Consider the following 17,341-nt stretch of genomic DNA (forward strand, 5'->3'; position numbering starts at 1 on the left):
GATCTTTCAGAGAGAAGGTGATAGCAATTTTGTTCTTGATATGGTGCAGCTAATTGTAGTTGCTGCTGGCCACAAAATCACAGGATTTTTTAGTTACCTCATGCTCTAATTTGTGTTTGCAATTCCTGGCTGGTTTATGCCATTTCTAATCATACAATGGAAGACTCTTGGTCTTCTCTGCCTAAATTGCCTGCCTTTTTGTTTTAAGCCCAAATAGTAGTGTTTGACACAGGAAGATTTGGATATGGAAGAAATTCCTTTTCTTTGACCCCAATTTCTAAATTTGAAGTTGTATTAGCCTCTGTTATTCTTATGCCTTGCTCGGCTACAAGAAGATGAGTGGGTGATACCCAGAGGATCAGTATAAATAATGTTCCATCAGCTTAGCCTGTCACTACTGTATTCCTTAAGAGATTTTTTGTGTATGAGTGCATGGCAAGTTCATACAGGTTCTCTCTGTGACCTTTCCAAATCCTAATTCAGCAGGGCACAGGCGAGCTAATGATGCTTTTATATTATGTGGGGTTCTCTTCCCTTTGCAAAAGAGGGAAGAATCAGCTTTTTGTAGCATATTACTACCTTGTCAAAGTGGAATGTAGGGTTTGAGTGTTGCCAATAAAAAATTAATGTGCAGGTGGATAAACTTCTAAGTGGACAGAAATTGTGAAGTTTGAATCTTGGTAGGTTGACTTTTAGTTACTAGGAAGATACTTACTAAATAAAAAGACTCATGACTGAAATGACAGATGAGTCAAATTGCTGAACTTTATTACTGCTGAGATTTTCTCAGTTCTTACATTTTAGACTTCAGTACATGTTTCTGAAACAGAGCAGCAGCTAAGATTTCTGAAACATAGTTTAATTTTTTTATATAAACAACCACGTTAAATAACAGAGTGCTTAAATTAAAGAGAAGAGGATATTTAAGGTAACAAAAAGGTGCTTCTAAGTTTCTCACTTAGAAGAAGTTTACCCCACGAGATTCATAAGGCTAATTATTTTCATTAGAGTGTGAATGTATCTAAGCCAAGTTCAAACATCGACATACACAAATAATGAGTAACAGCTAACAGTGACTCCAGTTTATCTCACAAATGGCCAGCAGTGGCTAATGGGTACTCCTGTTCAACTTCACAACCTATTTTGCAGTGGCTATGGGAATGAGCTCACAAGATCATCCCCTTTCCCCTCTTATACTAGAGGTGCTAGAGGTAAGTGTGGTTTTGGGGATCAAGGGTGGGAGGTCATGAGATGAAAGTGATGTGATCTTCTTAAATTTTTCACAAACTTCAATTAAGGCATGTATCTGGGGATGGGCAAAGATTCAGTTGAATTCTTATTTTTTGCCCAAAGAGATTACCCAGTCCTAAAATGACATGCTTTCCTTGAACTGGGAGTCAGAAATCCCTTTTCTCTTCTGTTTTTCTGCTGCAGAAATACCCAACATTCCCATTATGTGGGCTCCAGAGAGGGGTAAGCAACATCTTCAATCCCACCCAATCATTTCCAGACTAATTCTTTGCTAGTATTTTTTTGCTTTTTTAATCATCATCAGAAACAGTTTTTAGCCACATTTTTTCCCATTTGTTTGATTTTCTTGTGGATTCTCATATTTTTGTTTTATAGGAAGGTCCCATGGCCTCCCCAAGTGCTAGGGTCAGACTCATTTGCTGTTTCCATTTGTGTGCTATTCTCCTGTGGATTTTCATGGTTCACTCTGATCAAATGATATTACCAAAGGGTGAGCGTCTGGATTCTTGGGACTGTTTCACTCATGGTATCCTAAGTTACTGAAAAAGCACTGCCACCCCGCTGCCCTGTCAATCATTTGGCAAGCTTATGTTTTGTCCTTGCCGAAAGTTGCATCTGATTATTTGTGGGCTTTGGTCTTTATCTGACTTGTCTGTCTGGGGACTGCCTGGCATTTACTACTGTCTTTTATTCTCTCCACCTGCTGGCTGTGTGGCGTTGTCCTCCTGAAGTCTTGGCCCTTTGCCTGACTGTCTGGCATTGCCTCTTGACCAGCTAATTGCTTGACACTGACTACCTACCGCCCTGTCCATCTGTTGAACGGCATGTGTCGCCTCCTTGCTGTCCTTTCAGTCTGACTGTACACGGGCACTGGCCTTCTGCTGCCCTGTCTCCTGCTCCAAGTGCCTGGCATTGCCTTTCTGCTGAGTGCATCTGCTGACTTTGTGAAATTGCTCTTCTGCTGCTTGGCACACCTGCTGACTGCTTGGTACTGCTTTAGCAACTTGCTGAATGTTTGGCATTTTCCTTCTGCCTTTTCACCTGATCCTTGAATCTAGTGTCCCTTTGCTGCTCTTTGGGTCTGCTTACTCACTGATACTTGCTCTTTTGCTGTCCTATCCACTTGCTTTTATGGCTGGCCTTTCTATCATATTGTCCTGCCCATCTGCCTAGATTTTATTTCTAAATATGTACCAGTCTGAAAAGATTAAGAAGAATTGTAAGGAATGGGGAAAAAATATTGTCTGGCTCCTTCATGATCTGATTCAGTTCAACATACCAACCAAAAACTGATCTCAGTACCAGCATTCAGCTTTTTCATCGAACTGCTCAAAACCCTTTTGACCTTATGAAGAAAAGAAAACAAAACCAAACCCAAAACAAACTGAATTTTATTTAGTTTTTGCTTCCATCACTTTATTTGATAGATGTATTACTGTTCAGTAATACTGTATTCGGTATTGAATTCAATACTAAATAATTACTCCAATGCTAATATTACCCACCATAATTCACAGAATCCATGGAAGGTAGGTAATAACAGGGGGAAAAAACAATCTGTTGCTGAGGCTCAGAAAGATTAAGGTTTGAATGCAGAGCAGTGTTTATTAAACACAGTGGATCAGAGGAGCTAACTAAGAAATTTTACAGATCTCTTAATTTTAAACATAGGGTTGTAGCTAATCTAAATAACCCATTGGATCAGTACAGTATTGCCAAACCACAGTGTGACCTACTTGCTGCTTCCCACTCTTTCTGTGCTGGGAGAATGGTCAATTGCCAGTTTACAGAAACCTCTTACCACTCTCTCGCATATTAAGAACAAGGATTTGACTGTATTGGTAAGGTCCATAGTAAGGGAATAAATCATTGTCACATCTTAGAATAAGAAGCAGGATTTCCTGCCTCTTTTAATTCAGTTTATTTGACCTGCCTTTATATAGCTCTGCCACAGTTTCTGGCTTATTATGTATGGGTTTAATTGGGTTTTTGAGTCCAGTACCAACTAGGAACTGGAGAAAATATTCTGTCATCATGAACCCTGTCATAATTTCATAATAAATTCTTACTACACTTAAATAAATTGTGTGTAATATTCTTTTAACTCTAGATTTTAATATCTTCAGATATTTTAATAGTACTTTGCTATCTTCAAAGATACCTCAAATGTGTGAAATTATGTCTAAGCATAGAGGCAGCAGCCCTTGAGTCAGTAGTCTCCTTCACCAAGTGCAAGACCAGCTTTGGAATCAGGAAGTCTGTGGTAGAGCACCTTGTTCCCATGCTCCCAACAGCAGCTTACTGCTGTGGAGGATGGCTCCCAGGACAGCTGACAATATTCTTAGTAAGAGCTAGCAGGAGCTTTCTCCCAGTTCTCACGTTAACCTCTAGAAACCAGTAAACTTGTACTCTGCTCCAAGGAACCAGAGGATGTGAATGCCCAGGTTTACTCCTTTACACTCTCATAGGCTCTCCTGTCCCTCTCTCTTCTCAGCCTTCCCAACCCTCCCTTGCTTCTCTGAGTATATTCTTTTCACAACTTCACAAACTCTTAAAGACGGTAGGCTGGCAGTCTCTCACTTCCCACCAGCTTCATGCTGTTGAAGGGTGTGGTGACAAGAACAGATCTCAGTGGTAAATCTTTCTCCAAGCTTTAAGTCACAGTGTTACTGTGATGCTTCCCTAGGCTGTTGTTTGAGAGGTGTATCAGGTACTGGAAAGGGGGAGGAATATTCACTTTAGTGCTGCAGGGCTACAGGATGCTGCTATAACTCACTTCTTATCCCAAGAACCATAAGTAATTTTTTAATGTATCATTTTAGTTATTTGAATAAAGTTTTTTAAAACTTAATATCTCGGAAAAATGTGGGGATTTTTTTCAAATGGTATTCAAGATACGTAAATTTGGCATGCAGAAAAGCAACAAAAACAGAGGAAAATGAACACAATGTTTTTTCTTGAATGTGTGTAATTTTCTTAGTTGAAAACTATACCTACCACAGAATTGATGCAGTACTGTCTCAGACAGGTGCACTGTAACATATCAAGATAAATCAGTTTTCCATCTGATCAAATGGTCACTTGGTGGTGACCATGGTACAAATATTTAAATTGGTTTTAAAAAAAGTCTGTGGTAAGTTGAAAGAATGCATTGTAGGTTTTGTCTTATAAACAACTCAAGCTTTGTGGTGCCCCTGGGAGCTGGTGTGTGCCTGCCATCCGGATCACAACCCATACCTGAGGGGAGGAGGGTGGGCAGACACCTCCAACAGGGATACCTGCTGCGTGACTGCTCTTCTCTCCTTCCTCCCCTGCCCCAAACCTCCCTCTCCTCTTCTCTCAGTTTGCAGCAGGGCCTCAGGCTATTCACCAGCAGGTACTCACCAGCTTCCCCTACCCAGCACGCTGAATACCCTGCCCTGACACTGCAGAGAAACCTGATGTGGTAGTGAGATGCTTAGCATTCATTGCAAGAGTCCAGCCCTGTCTATATTTTGAGTACGTAGAGCAAGAACTAGCTTGAGCACTGTGCCTATCTAAGGATCTCTTTTGTCTTACCAGTTCTTGAAAGCTATTCCTGTTTCTCAGTGATCTACTTACACACTGCTGGTATAAAAATCAGTTTGCTGACAAAGTTTGGACACAGAGTGAATTTTATTAAGAAGCAACAAGATTTTTCAGCACAACATGGTCTGCTGCTTCAAGCACAGCAGAATTGTATGTGAGGGGAGGTGCTTATATACCTGTGTTGCTCTATCTGTATTAATGAAAAGGTGTGTACATTGTAACAACTTCAGGGTTTCAAAATTATGAGTGTCCAGCTGGGAAGTAAACTGCCATACTATGTCTATACAATGTGAAGAGTTAGTAAAAGCATTGATCTGCCACAGCTGAATAGTGTCAATAAATGATTGAATTGATTTTACCTAGGGCATGAAAGATACTTTAACGTCTTCTAAAACTGGAAAAAATTGGCATTTTGGAAGTATGTATAGTAAACATCTTAGGAGCAGTGTAATATAGGGAATATATTCTATACTGTTTTTTGGTTTTTTTTATTTTGTTAACATTGCTATAAAGTATTGTAAACCATTAATTAAATAGTAAAATCAAGTGCCAGAGGAAAAGGCTTACTCGATGTATTTAATTTTCCTCACTCAGTATAGATTAGGAATTCTGCTGTCTTCTATTTCAGTGCTCTGTGCTGCAGCAGTCTCAGCAAAGTACTTTCCATCTTCTTTGAGAAACATTTTCATTCAATTGTTTCCATGAGAATCTTGGAGGAGAAACTTGTAATTTGTGCCAGAAGTTAAATAATCCTGTATAGGAGATCGTTTGACAGAATGCACAGTAGGTCATTCAAAATCTGTTTAGTTGTCCAGTTCTAATAAAGACATCATTCACATGTGCCAAAAGTGACAACTGTTCAGACTCTGAACACATGAATTGCATCAATGTGTGTCGCAAAAGAATCCTTTTTAAGAATTTTTAGGTTATGGCAGAAGTACTTTAAAGCTGCTGTTATTAGAGATGCTTTATCGTTTACTTGGAGAGTAAAGATACTGTGTAAGAGAATCTTAAGAGAAAGTAAAGTACTTTTTGTAATTCTTGTGTTGCCATGGTGTGTTCTTGAAAAATTATCACTCATTAGTCCATCCTTTGTAGTGTAGAAGCTGTATTTCAGGAAGCGTTGGTTTTTATTAAATCTTCAACACTGATGATTTGAGCTCTGAAGTTGTTTGGAGGAGCTACTTTATCTGTGGCAGAAACAGGACTTTTAAAAGTGCAAAATTTCATGTGCCATATTTGTTCTTGGCAGAAGGTAGCAAATGTTAGGAAACATCAGACAACGTCCTCAAAAGAAAGGAGTTCTACATCGCAGTTTCAGTTACTGAAGTGCAAGAGCAGAAGCATTGCAAAATTATTTATTTACAGCAGTGAAATTGCAAGTAAAAACTTTTGGTTCTTTCACTGACCAAGAGACTGGGCAAGTTCTTAGAAAAAAAAAAAAAAAGCAGTGTGCATTTCTACCTGATGACCTCATTCTTTATGTGTACTGATGAGAATCTCTAAGGAATAGTGCCTGTTCTTTTCCTAATATCACAGTAGTTCTAGACTTCATTGCTTAATATACTTCCCCGACCCACAAACACACCCTCCCTCCCCTGTATAGAAGAATATAAGTTTGGCACTAGTTTTGAAATGAAGCTAACTGTACCCTGACTCAGCTCTGGTATAAATATATAGTCTAGAAGATTATTAACTATTAGATGAGGCTCATTACATTCATGAGAATCTGAATGACCTACATTCTACAGTTCAGTCATGTAGAATTCTTATTTAAATAGTGTAGATACCCATACTTCTCTCATTTTTGCTGCATGACTCTGTGATTTGCAGAGAACAAAATTTTTCACATCTCAGGTTTTGTTCCTTCTCTTCAAATTTTAGAGAAATATATGAAAGTTGGGCTAGATTTCCTAGGTTTTTACATTTTGTATTAAATATGAAGCAGTTTGAAGTAACTGAGGGAAAACTTAAACAAATAGTAACTATTAATAGCTAAAATTTTAACAGTGTTTTTATAATAGCAGAATGGTATTACTATCTTTACTGGGAAGTCTTCAACTGTACTACTTTTACTGAACAGAAAAGGATTTGTTCTTGCACAAGGTGGAGCTCAAGTGGGAAGTACAGCAGTTTGCCCATGAAAAAGAGAGCTGAAAAAGGAAGTAGACACCTGACCCTTCTTTGTGCTAAGTGCAGTGCATTGTTTCCAGCTGTTGTTTTAACAAGCTAATCCTCCTAACCTCTCCACCATTTCAAATAATCTGCTTTTTGGCACTGACTTAACCTACACGATTAGACAGCTGTAACATATGTAACATATGTGTCTGGTGGGCTGTGTACAACTTCGTAGACCCTAAATGCATTCCTTAGAGTGCAGAAAAGCATTTAGTGTCCTGTTTGTTTGCTTAGCAGCTAGTAAAAATGATTGTTCTTGTGGGTTTCTGACAATGTATGGGGCTAGGCAGTATCATAAAGTTAAGATTAGGATTTATGGTCAATATTTTGTACATATTTATGATCTTAAAACTTCATTTAGCAATGAGGAATAAAAAATATTAACACTTAATATATATTAGAAGTGATATTTTAAAAATGCACATGGTTTGTTGCCCAAATACATCAATTTTATTAACATTTCAGTTACACAAATGGGGCAGACAAATCACTGATATATGAAGTTTATGTAAATTAGATGCAACCAGGTTTAGCTCAAAATTTAGATATAGACCTGCTAAAGTGGAGGAATAATTTACAAATTCCACACTGTTGGTCTTTCTGGTATATTAATTTAAATTTTCAGCTTCTCTATTTGTATAAAATGTCAAGTATCTTCCCCCAAATGTTTTGCAACCTGTAAGTAAAAAAGAAACTATTATTAAGTAAATATTTTAATTAGTTTGATTTCAGTTGAAGAAAACGAGCTTTTAAGGAAAGTTACAAGAAATACTAAGATTTTTATTAATTAACATACCTTTTATTTATAATAATAATATATAGTTACTTGTTTACAAAAATAAGTGTCAATGGAGTCCAGCTACTGAGAATTAGATATATTCATGGCTTGGTCATGCATAAGTCACTGAGTATTGTCAGAGGTACTTCTGATCATATACGCAGTGGAACTGTACTGATAAAATAGTTCACTGATACTGGTTTATAAACATGGAGGACACTGAATTAGCTCCCAGAGCCAAAGTCTCATGCTGTAGGCATTAGGCTACAATAAATGGTTTGATGGGTCCCAGTGAAGGGAGTGAGGGAATTCGGAGCAGGCAATTTGCAGGCGGAATCATGGATATAGGGAGAAAGAGAGAAAACAGAGTCTGTATTTAATCGAACAGCAGTTACTGCTGTGACATTTTTGTTCCTTACCCAGATAAATTTTCTAGGGCCGTTCTGTGATATTTAGGTTCTTGGTGGCAGCAGAATCACTGCAAATATGCTGAGAGTGCAAGCAGTATTCTTATTACTGTCAGTGCATTATAGGTGTGGGCAGATACACCAGTTTGTAGAGTTCATTTTTTGTTGGCTACATTGATCAGGATTTCATTCACCTTTGGCTGTGAAGTTCGGAAAATAAGAGGAAAAAGAATGTGGAATCTGGTTAGTTAGAGGAGTATGTATCACCACTGAGAAGAGGTAGAGGTGGTAGAGTAAGCCACCCTAATATGATTAGACATGTTTTGTTTTATTTTACCTTAAAAAACAGACAAACAAAAAAACAAACAAACAAAAAACCAAAAAAACCCACAACAAAACATGAGAGTGCTCTCAGTATGTGTCTATGTGTGTCTGACAGAGATAACTGCATTTAAAATCAAAATTACTGAACAGGAACATCAAAATCGAGGCTCAGTCTCAGACTGAGTTTCTTACTTTACAGTTAAATCGATAGAAGCTGGAGGGTCATTTCATGAGGAGGAACAAATACACACATCAGGGTCAGAACTGGACTAATCTCTGCCTGGCCACCACAAGTCCATCCTGTGGGCCCAGACATAGTGATTGCCACTTAATTTAGCCTTACATCAGTTATTCTCTGCTACCCTGGGACTATACAGCTGCTGATGGGTTTTTACAGACCCATATCATTAGCCCTAGCAGAGGAAATTACAACTGTCAGGCTGTTACCTTTCTAAGGTGCATGTGGTTCATTGGTTGGGTGTGAATCTGTCAAAAGCTTTAGAATGACACCAAACACTTGCTTCTGGGATCCATCCTGTCTAGAAGCAGCTATACATTGCCCTCTTGACTTACACAGATCTGTGTGATGTGATATTGTGAAATCAGTGATAATCCTACATGCATACATATGAAAAAACAGCCATTGCATGGTGTATCTCTTACTGCAGCACTCTAAAAAAGTATTAGGGCCACTATGTTGTTAGAAGGTTGTTAACTTTGACGACAGGAGAGACTTTTACAAACCTGCTTGGTTTTGGTTGTTTTGCAGCCATAGCATTCATGATTGTTTTTATCCATGTGTCAAGTTAACCAAGTAATTAGCCAAAGAAATTTGATTTTGGAAAACATCAAAGAGCGCAGTTCCTGTCAAGCCTTACATCCATAAAAAAAAAGACACAGATTATCGTTACATAGGTTACTGGTAGCAGGGAATAGGAAGACAGCAAGATGGTGAAAATGAGTTGTCTCAAAACTGATCCTTATCTGAAACCTTTTCAGTGTATTGAAAGAAACCAACTGCTGAAACCTGTATTTCGTATTGCACATGGAGAAGAAATAGATGTTTTTTAGGCAAGAAGCTCTGATCAGTCTAGCTTCATGTAAGCTCTATTTTTTCCCCTGTAAGATAAGAGTAGGGAAGTAGGCAATAAGCTGAAATAGCTGACTTGTAAATAAAAATTACTGGCACATGTATTGTCTCCAGCAGAGGTATTCTGAATAACCTTGAAGAAAGCATCTCATCTCCAGGCTGAGAGATACAATGGTTTTTTTTAGGGTATATACTTCTTACACAACTGGTTGACAGACGTGACTGACCTTTATGTTGCATATTTGACTGATCTTTCTCTCTAGTCCTTTCACTGCTGTTCTGAGATCTGACTGTGGTCTGTGAGCTCTGTTGCAGAGGGTATACAAGTATTTCTTTTGTTAGCCCCTTCCAAGATTTCAGCTTTCAGTGAAAAGCTCAAATAGGTAATAAAATGTTATCAATGCCAATTTTATAGTCTGTTAAATGTAAATTATCTGCAAATTTGTCCATTACTTTACATATATAGCTCCATGATATGCTATGCAGAGTCATAGATTTTAACTTTTTCGACAGAATTAACATTTTCCACGGAGGCAGTCTCTGTCATCTTAATTTCGTTGAATTTATTATGAATTCTGAGTCTTGTATTTGCATTTTAGTTGAAGAAATAAAACTGTATTACTGTCCAAAAACTGCTGATGAGTATATAAAATGTCTCAAATGATTACTATTGAGGTCAAACTTTGCTATGCTTAATACCTGAAAGAAAAAGATAAGGAGTTTCTGAACATTTCAAGAAGAATAGTCCTAGGTCTTTTAATTAAATCAGGCTGCAGTGGGTATATACTCCAAAAACTGCCTGGGAGGGCTTCCACAGGTTAGGAACTTAATTTATGTAGAGGAAAAGAAAGGCAGTGAAGCAGCAGAGAACTCTGTGAAAACAGTTGGCAGCGAGCCATCTGTTAAGCAACTGCAACTACGTCAAAGATATCTAAAAATATATCAGTTGGTTTGGGAACATAATGCCCTAACTCCAATAAAAAGGCACTTTGTAAACAATCAAAAATGTGCTTTAAAATCCGTTGGATTTATTCATACAGCAATGAAATATGAGATGTACTGCTCTCATAGATGTTGTTAGAAAATCCTGAATAATTAAATTGTTTGTCCCTGCTTCTCCTCTTTAGAGTAGAAGCTAGCATTTATTGCAGTCCCATTGTCTATCTCCATAGTTCCCTCAGAGCCTGACACTTCTGTCATGTCCTACCTTACTTTCTGCTTCACCTGAGTTTTTCCCTCATGTATTGTCTGTCCAATTTGTCTTGTGCAGTATTCTTTTATAGACTTATAGAATGCTTTAGATTGGAAGGGACCTTAAAAATCATCTGTTTTCATCCTCCCCTGCTATTTTCCATCCCACTCTGTTCACTCACTTGCTCTCATTCTACTCTGATTTCTGCCCCTCTGACAATCCTACTGCTGGGACTTCCTCTCTGCAACTCTGCCTTCCCACTTTAGCTTCCTTCTTCCCATGTTTCCTTCTGCTATCTAAACTACAAACCTTGTCTTTCTTTGCAACCTCCAGACTGGATTTTTGTGCATTTCTGTCTGTCTCCTGAACTCTTGCTTTTATTTTCAAGTGCTTCTGCTTCTGTGGAAACCCTCTCTTCCACCTACATCCCTCTTGTATGCATCTGTCTTTTTTGCACTACCACCTTACGCATGAGAAACTGGGGACATTTCTTTGCTGTCATTTTAGTATTCTATACAGTTTTACTCCCGTATTTTTCACCTACCTTTTATATAGTTATCAGCCTCAGTTTTGAGAATCAGTATATACCTTCAGTCCTGGTTAAGGCATCAGTGTGACAGCTCTGAATAAAATACCTTCATTTTTCCTGCTTGTGCCCAGCAGTGTCATCATTGCTGTTGTATGAGGGTCAGCAGCAACAGCCTTGATCTGTGATTCATTCTGTGCCAACATTATGACCCCCTGCAGCAGGCAACAGCTGGCTGATGGTGAGACTACCAACAAAAACCTTGTCCATGAAATAAGGCTGAACAGTCTTAATTCAGCCTTGCTAGAGTACTGGTAAAATGTGAAGGTGCTGAGTCACTAATTCTTTAATAGTTTCTGTGCAGGCAGGTGCTGGTACTAGACAGTTAACTGGAACATGAACTGGACACAGATGAAAATCTAGGTTTGACATCTCTCCTCCACCCTTCTTTCAAGGGAAAAATACTGAAATAAATTTTAGAAAACCTGGCCACCAGCACTTAGGTATGTTGTTAGGTGAAACAAAGAGTTGTAACAGATAGACACAAGTTATCTGTAAATCATTGTGCAGCACTGTTAATTTCATTCAAATATATATAGCTAATTAAAAGCATCCTTCCCAGTGTGATGGTTATTTCAGTTCCTGTACACTGCACATTTTAAGTCATGTTATTTGAGGGCATTCCAAAAGTGGGCTATCCAGTGACTGATTTCAAGAGCAGATGTCACTGTAAAAGTGGTTTACTTAGCAGCAGTAGTTTTTTTAACATCCATGCAGTAAGGCTGCAAATATGGAAACCAGAAGCATTCCCATGTTTATGGAGGTCTGCCTGCAGAAATAAATATAAGCATATATTTTGAAACAAGTATTTTTAGAAACTTCTGTTGAGTACTGTACTGCTGTTTGGACGTTGTGCCCTTTCAGATTTTATTGCTTAGTCTATACATTTTTAATAATCATATTGCCTGCTAGCAGTGACATTTTGTGAAGGTCATTTTTCTTGTGAAGTTGGAGAATGGACTTGAATTTCATTGAAGGACTCCCTGAGCTGCAGGATCGTTGTTTATGGAACTCTCTTGCATCTTGTACTACCTTTGAAGCCTGTTTAGAATTTTAACTAATGATATCTTCAAAGTGTCACTGTGCTCAAGGGCAAAAAATAAATTTCAGAATGCACTTTATATTTAAAACTGGTTTTGAATAGCTTTGAAGCTTGGTATTATCTGAAAATAAAAGGCATAGATACAGACTTCCTATGTATGCACATAGAGAATTCCATGTTTCACCAGCTTTTTCTTTGTCAGCAAAGTGTCTCCACCATTGCAATGCCTTTTTCTTCTGTATTATAAAAATCATCAGGTCTGTGGATGGTCTTAAGAATTTTTAATGTGATTGATAATTTAATAGCAGGTATCCTAAGGTAATCTTCCTCCATGGATAGGTTTTAATTTTGTCTACATCATTCCGAGGCCACTTTTTCTCATTTCCCCTGTGTAGAAGCACTGTCACTGGGTTGTATTTAAATGACTTTTTTGTTTCTGAGTATAGGATTGCAGATACTAAAACCATCACGCTATGCTTCAAATAAAAGAGGCTGTGGTGTCAGCTTCTGAATTGATGTTGCTTGGTTTTGTATAAACCAAAGTTCCAGCTTCCCACAACAGTTTGCTTATTAATAAAATACCCAAAGGTTTACATGGTAGCTGTGTCTGATGTCTTCTGATACTGGCATATTTCTTTAAAACATGTTAAATGTTAGTTACAGTGTTTGACAATATGGACACATGAATATCTGTACTCTTTAAAGAATTTTTTTTAAGAATTAAAATTTAAGAATTTTTTTTCTGTTTTATTTATTGCCTCCTGTAAGTGTTTTATCCATGTAACTATTATAGGACTCCAGGATTCTTCTTATAGGGATGCCTAGATTGGGTTGATTCTGTCATTTTCCTTCTCTAGGACTGTTGGGTTATTTTTCTGTTTGTAAACTAAAAGCTTACAAAAGTACAAGGATGTGATTTATAATTGAATCTTTCCCACAAGATAATTTGCCTGGGTTTTTTCCATTTTATTATTTTGCTATATCAAACTACCAAGAAAATTCAGCTTATTCGACGTATCCTTATATTTAAGATGCTCTTTTCTATTTCTGTTTTGGTAGCTGTACCATCAAAGTGTTGTAGTTTGACTGTCTGTTATACCACGGATTTCACAGTTTTGTGACCATTGCTAGCAGTTCAGTTATGCCAAATAAGTTAGAATCTTGTTTCAGAGCATGAAACAGTGTGATCCACTGAACAGCAACTACTGTGGGAGAAATGAAGAGAGGGTGGGACTGTAAGCAGTCTTTAAGATGTTGTGTCCTAGCTAAAGTTAGAAGTTGGGAGACTGGATGGATTGTGCGTTGAAGAAGATTTGTGTTAGGAAGTAAGGATATAATGTTGTGAGTGATTTTCCATCTAATTCCCTTTGTGGAAAAAAGGACTAAAAAGACAAGAATTTTCAGGCTCTGCTTCCAGACTTCTCAGTGCCCGCTGCATATGGACTGCTTGTGAATAAAAGCCACCAGCCTATTTGGAAACACTGTTTTGCTGACATGATTGAAAGGGAAGGCCTCAGCCTCTGGCCACTATCATTACCATCTTACTATTTTCCTGCCTGCCTGCTACATGGGCTTCCCTTTGCAAAGTTTTTTTTTCTGTCTCACAGATTTACTCTTCTCATGCCTGGGAAAATTCAATAGGATAATGCATGAGATTGATGAGGAAGAGAAGGAAGTCTTTTCTTTGCTTATTCTCAAACACTTTTTCCTTTCTGTTTGAGACAGTTGTTATTTCTGTGGTGTTGGTTAACATTTTCTATATTTAAAGGATCCTGACTTTTATAATTTTCTATAGGAATCTTCACAGTCAGCTAACAGTACTACTTCCCAACCCCCTTGTCTTTCCCTATTTTATACAACCAAGAGAAAATTCTATAACCTATTTTGTGACAGAAGAAAATGAGGCGATATTCTTACCCAGTTTTTATCTGGTGTTATACGTTTTTTTCTTGTCCTTATACTTTGTCACTCACTTTGCTATTTAATCTTTCATTGCAGGCCACTAAAGAAGTAATAGAGCGAGAAGCCCCAGGGATGGCCCTGGCAATGCTGATGGGATCACTTAATGTTACTCCTCTGGGCATGCTCTCTAGGTAAGACTAATGCCTTTAAAATAGAAGGTGAATTCTTTGCTTAGAAATACACATTGCTATTCAGTGACTGTGCACAACTTCCTGAATATTGCCATTGTTATCAAGACTAGAAGTCTTGACTTCAGAGAAGTTGCCAAATTCCAAGAATGATAATTGCATTCTCTCTTTTAATTCCCTTTGTTGTCTCTATTAGAAACTGTATCTTCCTGTATTGTCTCATCCATGTTATTTGTAATATTGATGAACACTGTTAGATGGGTGTCTTTTCATTCTAGAACTGTGGCGTTTGTGTGGTGAGTGAAGAATTTTTCTATATGTTGTTCATCGAGTACTAAAATGCTTTGTTTGGCAAAAAACTCCCAAGACTTTGATACAAAGACAAATGTGTTGGTTTGATATTGCTTTTATTTCAGTATCAGCAGAAGCTCTCTGTAGAAGGTAAACGGTATTTTGTCCCATGCTTTCAGATATTTTACTTTAATTCCTAGAGTTTAGTATTCCCAACTAAATAACTAGTAACTGTTTCTCGACCTGTAGTTGTTCCGGTTCTTATAAGTGATACCTCTTACTCTGTTTTTTTTTTTCTGGAGTTGATTTTTATTTTATTCAGTCAATTTGCCTCATTTTACCTACGATAGACAGTAATTTCAATACCTTTCATAAGTTAATTTACACTTACACGTTATTTCAAGGTAAGTAAGAAACATTGACTGTTACAGGGTTTTGATTTCTCATATAATGAGGGTATAACAAGACAATAGTTATATAAGAAATAAAGAAAAAACTTTTAAAAATGCAAGTTTGTATTCAGATAGTTGCGTTTTTAAAAGGCATTTAGATGAGAAGTTTAATTATTCAACAAGGTATTTTAAAACTTCCCATACTCTGTATCACATATCTGAAAGGGCAACATTACCAAGTTAACACCTTCAAATTCTGTCCCAATTAAAAAGTATTTTCATGTTTTTATCTGATAGAATTTTTTATATCAGTTTGTATTTATCTGAAGGGAAAGGATAACAGAATGCTACTCAAGGAGAGAAAGGCTAATTTAGCTGTTCTGTTTCTGACCAAGAAAAGGATAGCCACTACCAAGTTTGATCTAGGATGCAGTGTGATCAGGGTGGCTGAAAGGATATTGCAATAACAGTGGAACCAAAATGCTGGATCGTGTCCTGACTCTTCTGTACATATAGACAGAAAATGGCCCTTGAGCTACAACCACTTTCAGAAGTAATTAATGAGAATAATGGGAGATAACATTGTGAAGATGCTATGTGCAATCAGGCCTTAAAAAAATTCCCAGTGAACATGCCTAAAAGCAATCAGCATACAAAAGACCATTATTTTTATAACACTGTTCAGATTGTAAAGTTAAGTACACAAAATTACAACATTGTGATTTCTTGTGCAATCTCACTTTGGCACGAATGCAATGTTTTTTATGATTAGAATTTTTTTTAGAATTCCTATGCAAATGCTTAAGATGGGGGAAGGGAATTTACTTTTGTTTGTTGTCCTGTGTGTAATACTGTGGGTATTGGTGCTCTTTATTCAGAATCTTCTCTGAATGCAGGCTCACTTTCTCTGGGATTTTTCTTACATCAATTGTTATTTGAAGACCCAAATTGTTAATATATTTTCATATATTTTCTGCAAATTGAGGTAGTGCTGTAATCCTCTCTTACAATGAGAATTAAGGCACACAATAAGAGAAGTCAGAAACTTACACTAATTTTAGGTACAGAGTTTTGAAAATGTAAATCCTAATTTTTCAAAGTATGTAACATTAAATGTCACTTACCCTAAGCTTACCTCTCACTGACTTCATTTTGAAATGAAGTCCTAATGGATAATTCTGCATGTGATTTCTTTTACTTTTCAAATAAAAAAAATAAAAGCAAAAGTTCCATTGCATAACATTAAGCTGGCACATCTATAAATCACCTGCAGGTTTGGAAATGCTAGGTCATTCGTGTTGAATTTTATCACATGAACTTTTAAAACTTGTTTAAAGTTATAGACTGTCTTCCTGGCTAGGGCTCTGCATTGGCAAGTTATTTTGTAGGCTGGGTAGGGCACAAGTGAGGGACAGTGACACTCTCATTCTCAGTTAAGATTTGGACCCAGAATTGAGCAGGGGCTGTCTTAGAACATCAAAGACCTTTTTATGTGTTTCCTGAAAGTGCTTCCATTTCTTCTCTGTGACCTTCCAAAACTGACCTTATCCCAGAATGATCTCTTCCTTTCACCCCATTTCTTGCCTGTGCCATGCCAGTCTTTATTGGGGCTTTTTAAAGCACTCTCTGTTCCCTTGCCTGTCTTTTCTGCTTTTAACAGTTCATTTTCTTACCAGGGAGATAATGGACTTTTTCCCAAAGAGATCGTGTTCTTCCTTCCTATTTCTACCTTAGGCCTGCACTTCTTTTCTCCCACACCCAGTTTTTCCTACTATTCCCTTGCTTCTATTCATATTCTTTTTTCTAAATCTTCCTTGTTTTTTTTTTAAAGTTTCTTTCCATGGCATCACAAGGTTGAATAAGATGAGATCCACATCGTCCCCCTCAACTGGTCTACATTTGGAGGAATATCATTAATTTATCTCTCAAAGTATCCAGAATGCATGTGCATTTTGTGTGCTCTTGTTGTGAGCACACACAATATTTTTTTGCAGGCCATGCATTTCTTAGGTACCTTTACTTACTTCTGCATACTCTCTTGAGAAATTTTTGTCAGCTTCATTTCTCTCTTGAGCCACTTGATCTGATTATTGGCAGCCAAAACTTGCAGTTTTCAGGAGAAAGACTGCTGGTTTAATCCCTTTTTTATTATT

The 17,341-nt window shown here is 37.4% G+C and overlaps 1 protein-coding gene across 26 annotated transcripts in view; it reads left to right on the forward strand.

Annotated features, from left to right (window-relative positions):
• The window catches only part of GPHN (gephyrin), a 280,408-nt gene that overhangs the window by 156,117 nt on the left and 106,950 nt on the right, over nucleotides 1-17,341 (forward strand). For 16 of the 26 annotated variants that reach the window (XM_027894065.1, XM_027894070.1, XM_027894069.1 and 13 more), the window contains 2 exons: nucleotides 1,435-1,473; nucleotides 14,414-14,508. In XM_027894065.1, the coding sequence (XP_027749866.1) occupies nucleotides 1,435-1,473; nucleotides 14,414-14,508 (134 nt within the window). The remainder of the gene's footprint in view (nucleotides 1-1,434; nucleotides 1,474-14,413; nucleotides 14,509-17,341) is intronic. The other 10 variants (XM_027894066.1, XM_027894090.1, XM_027894091.1 and 7 more) reach the window with 1 other exon arrangement.

This window comes from Empidonax traillii, unplaced genomic scaffold, assembly GCF_003031625.1.
Source record: "Empidonax traillii isolate 1590-97213 ecotype Southwest subspecies unplaced genomic scaffold, ASM303162v1 scaffold415:size763157, whole genome shotgun sequence".
Classification (NCBI taxonomy): domain Eukaryota; kingdom Metazoa; phylum Chordata; class Aves; order Passeriformes; family Tyrannidae; genus Empidonax; species Empidonax traillii.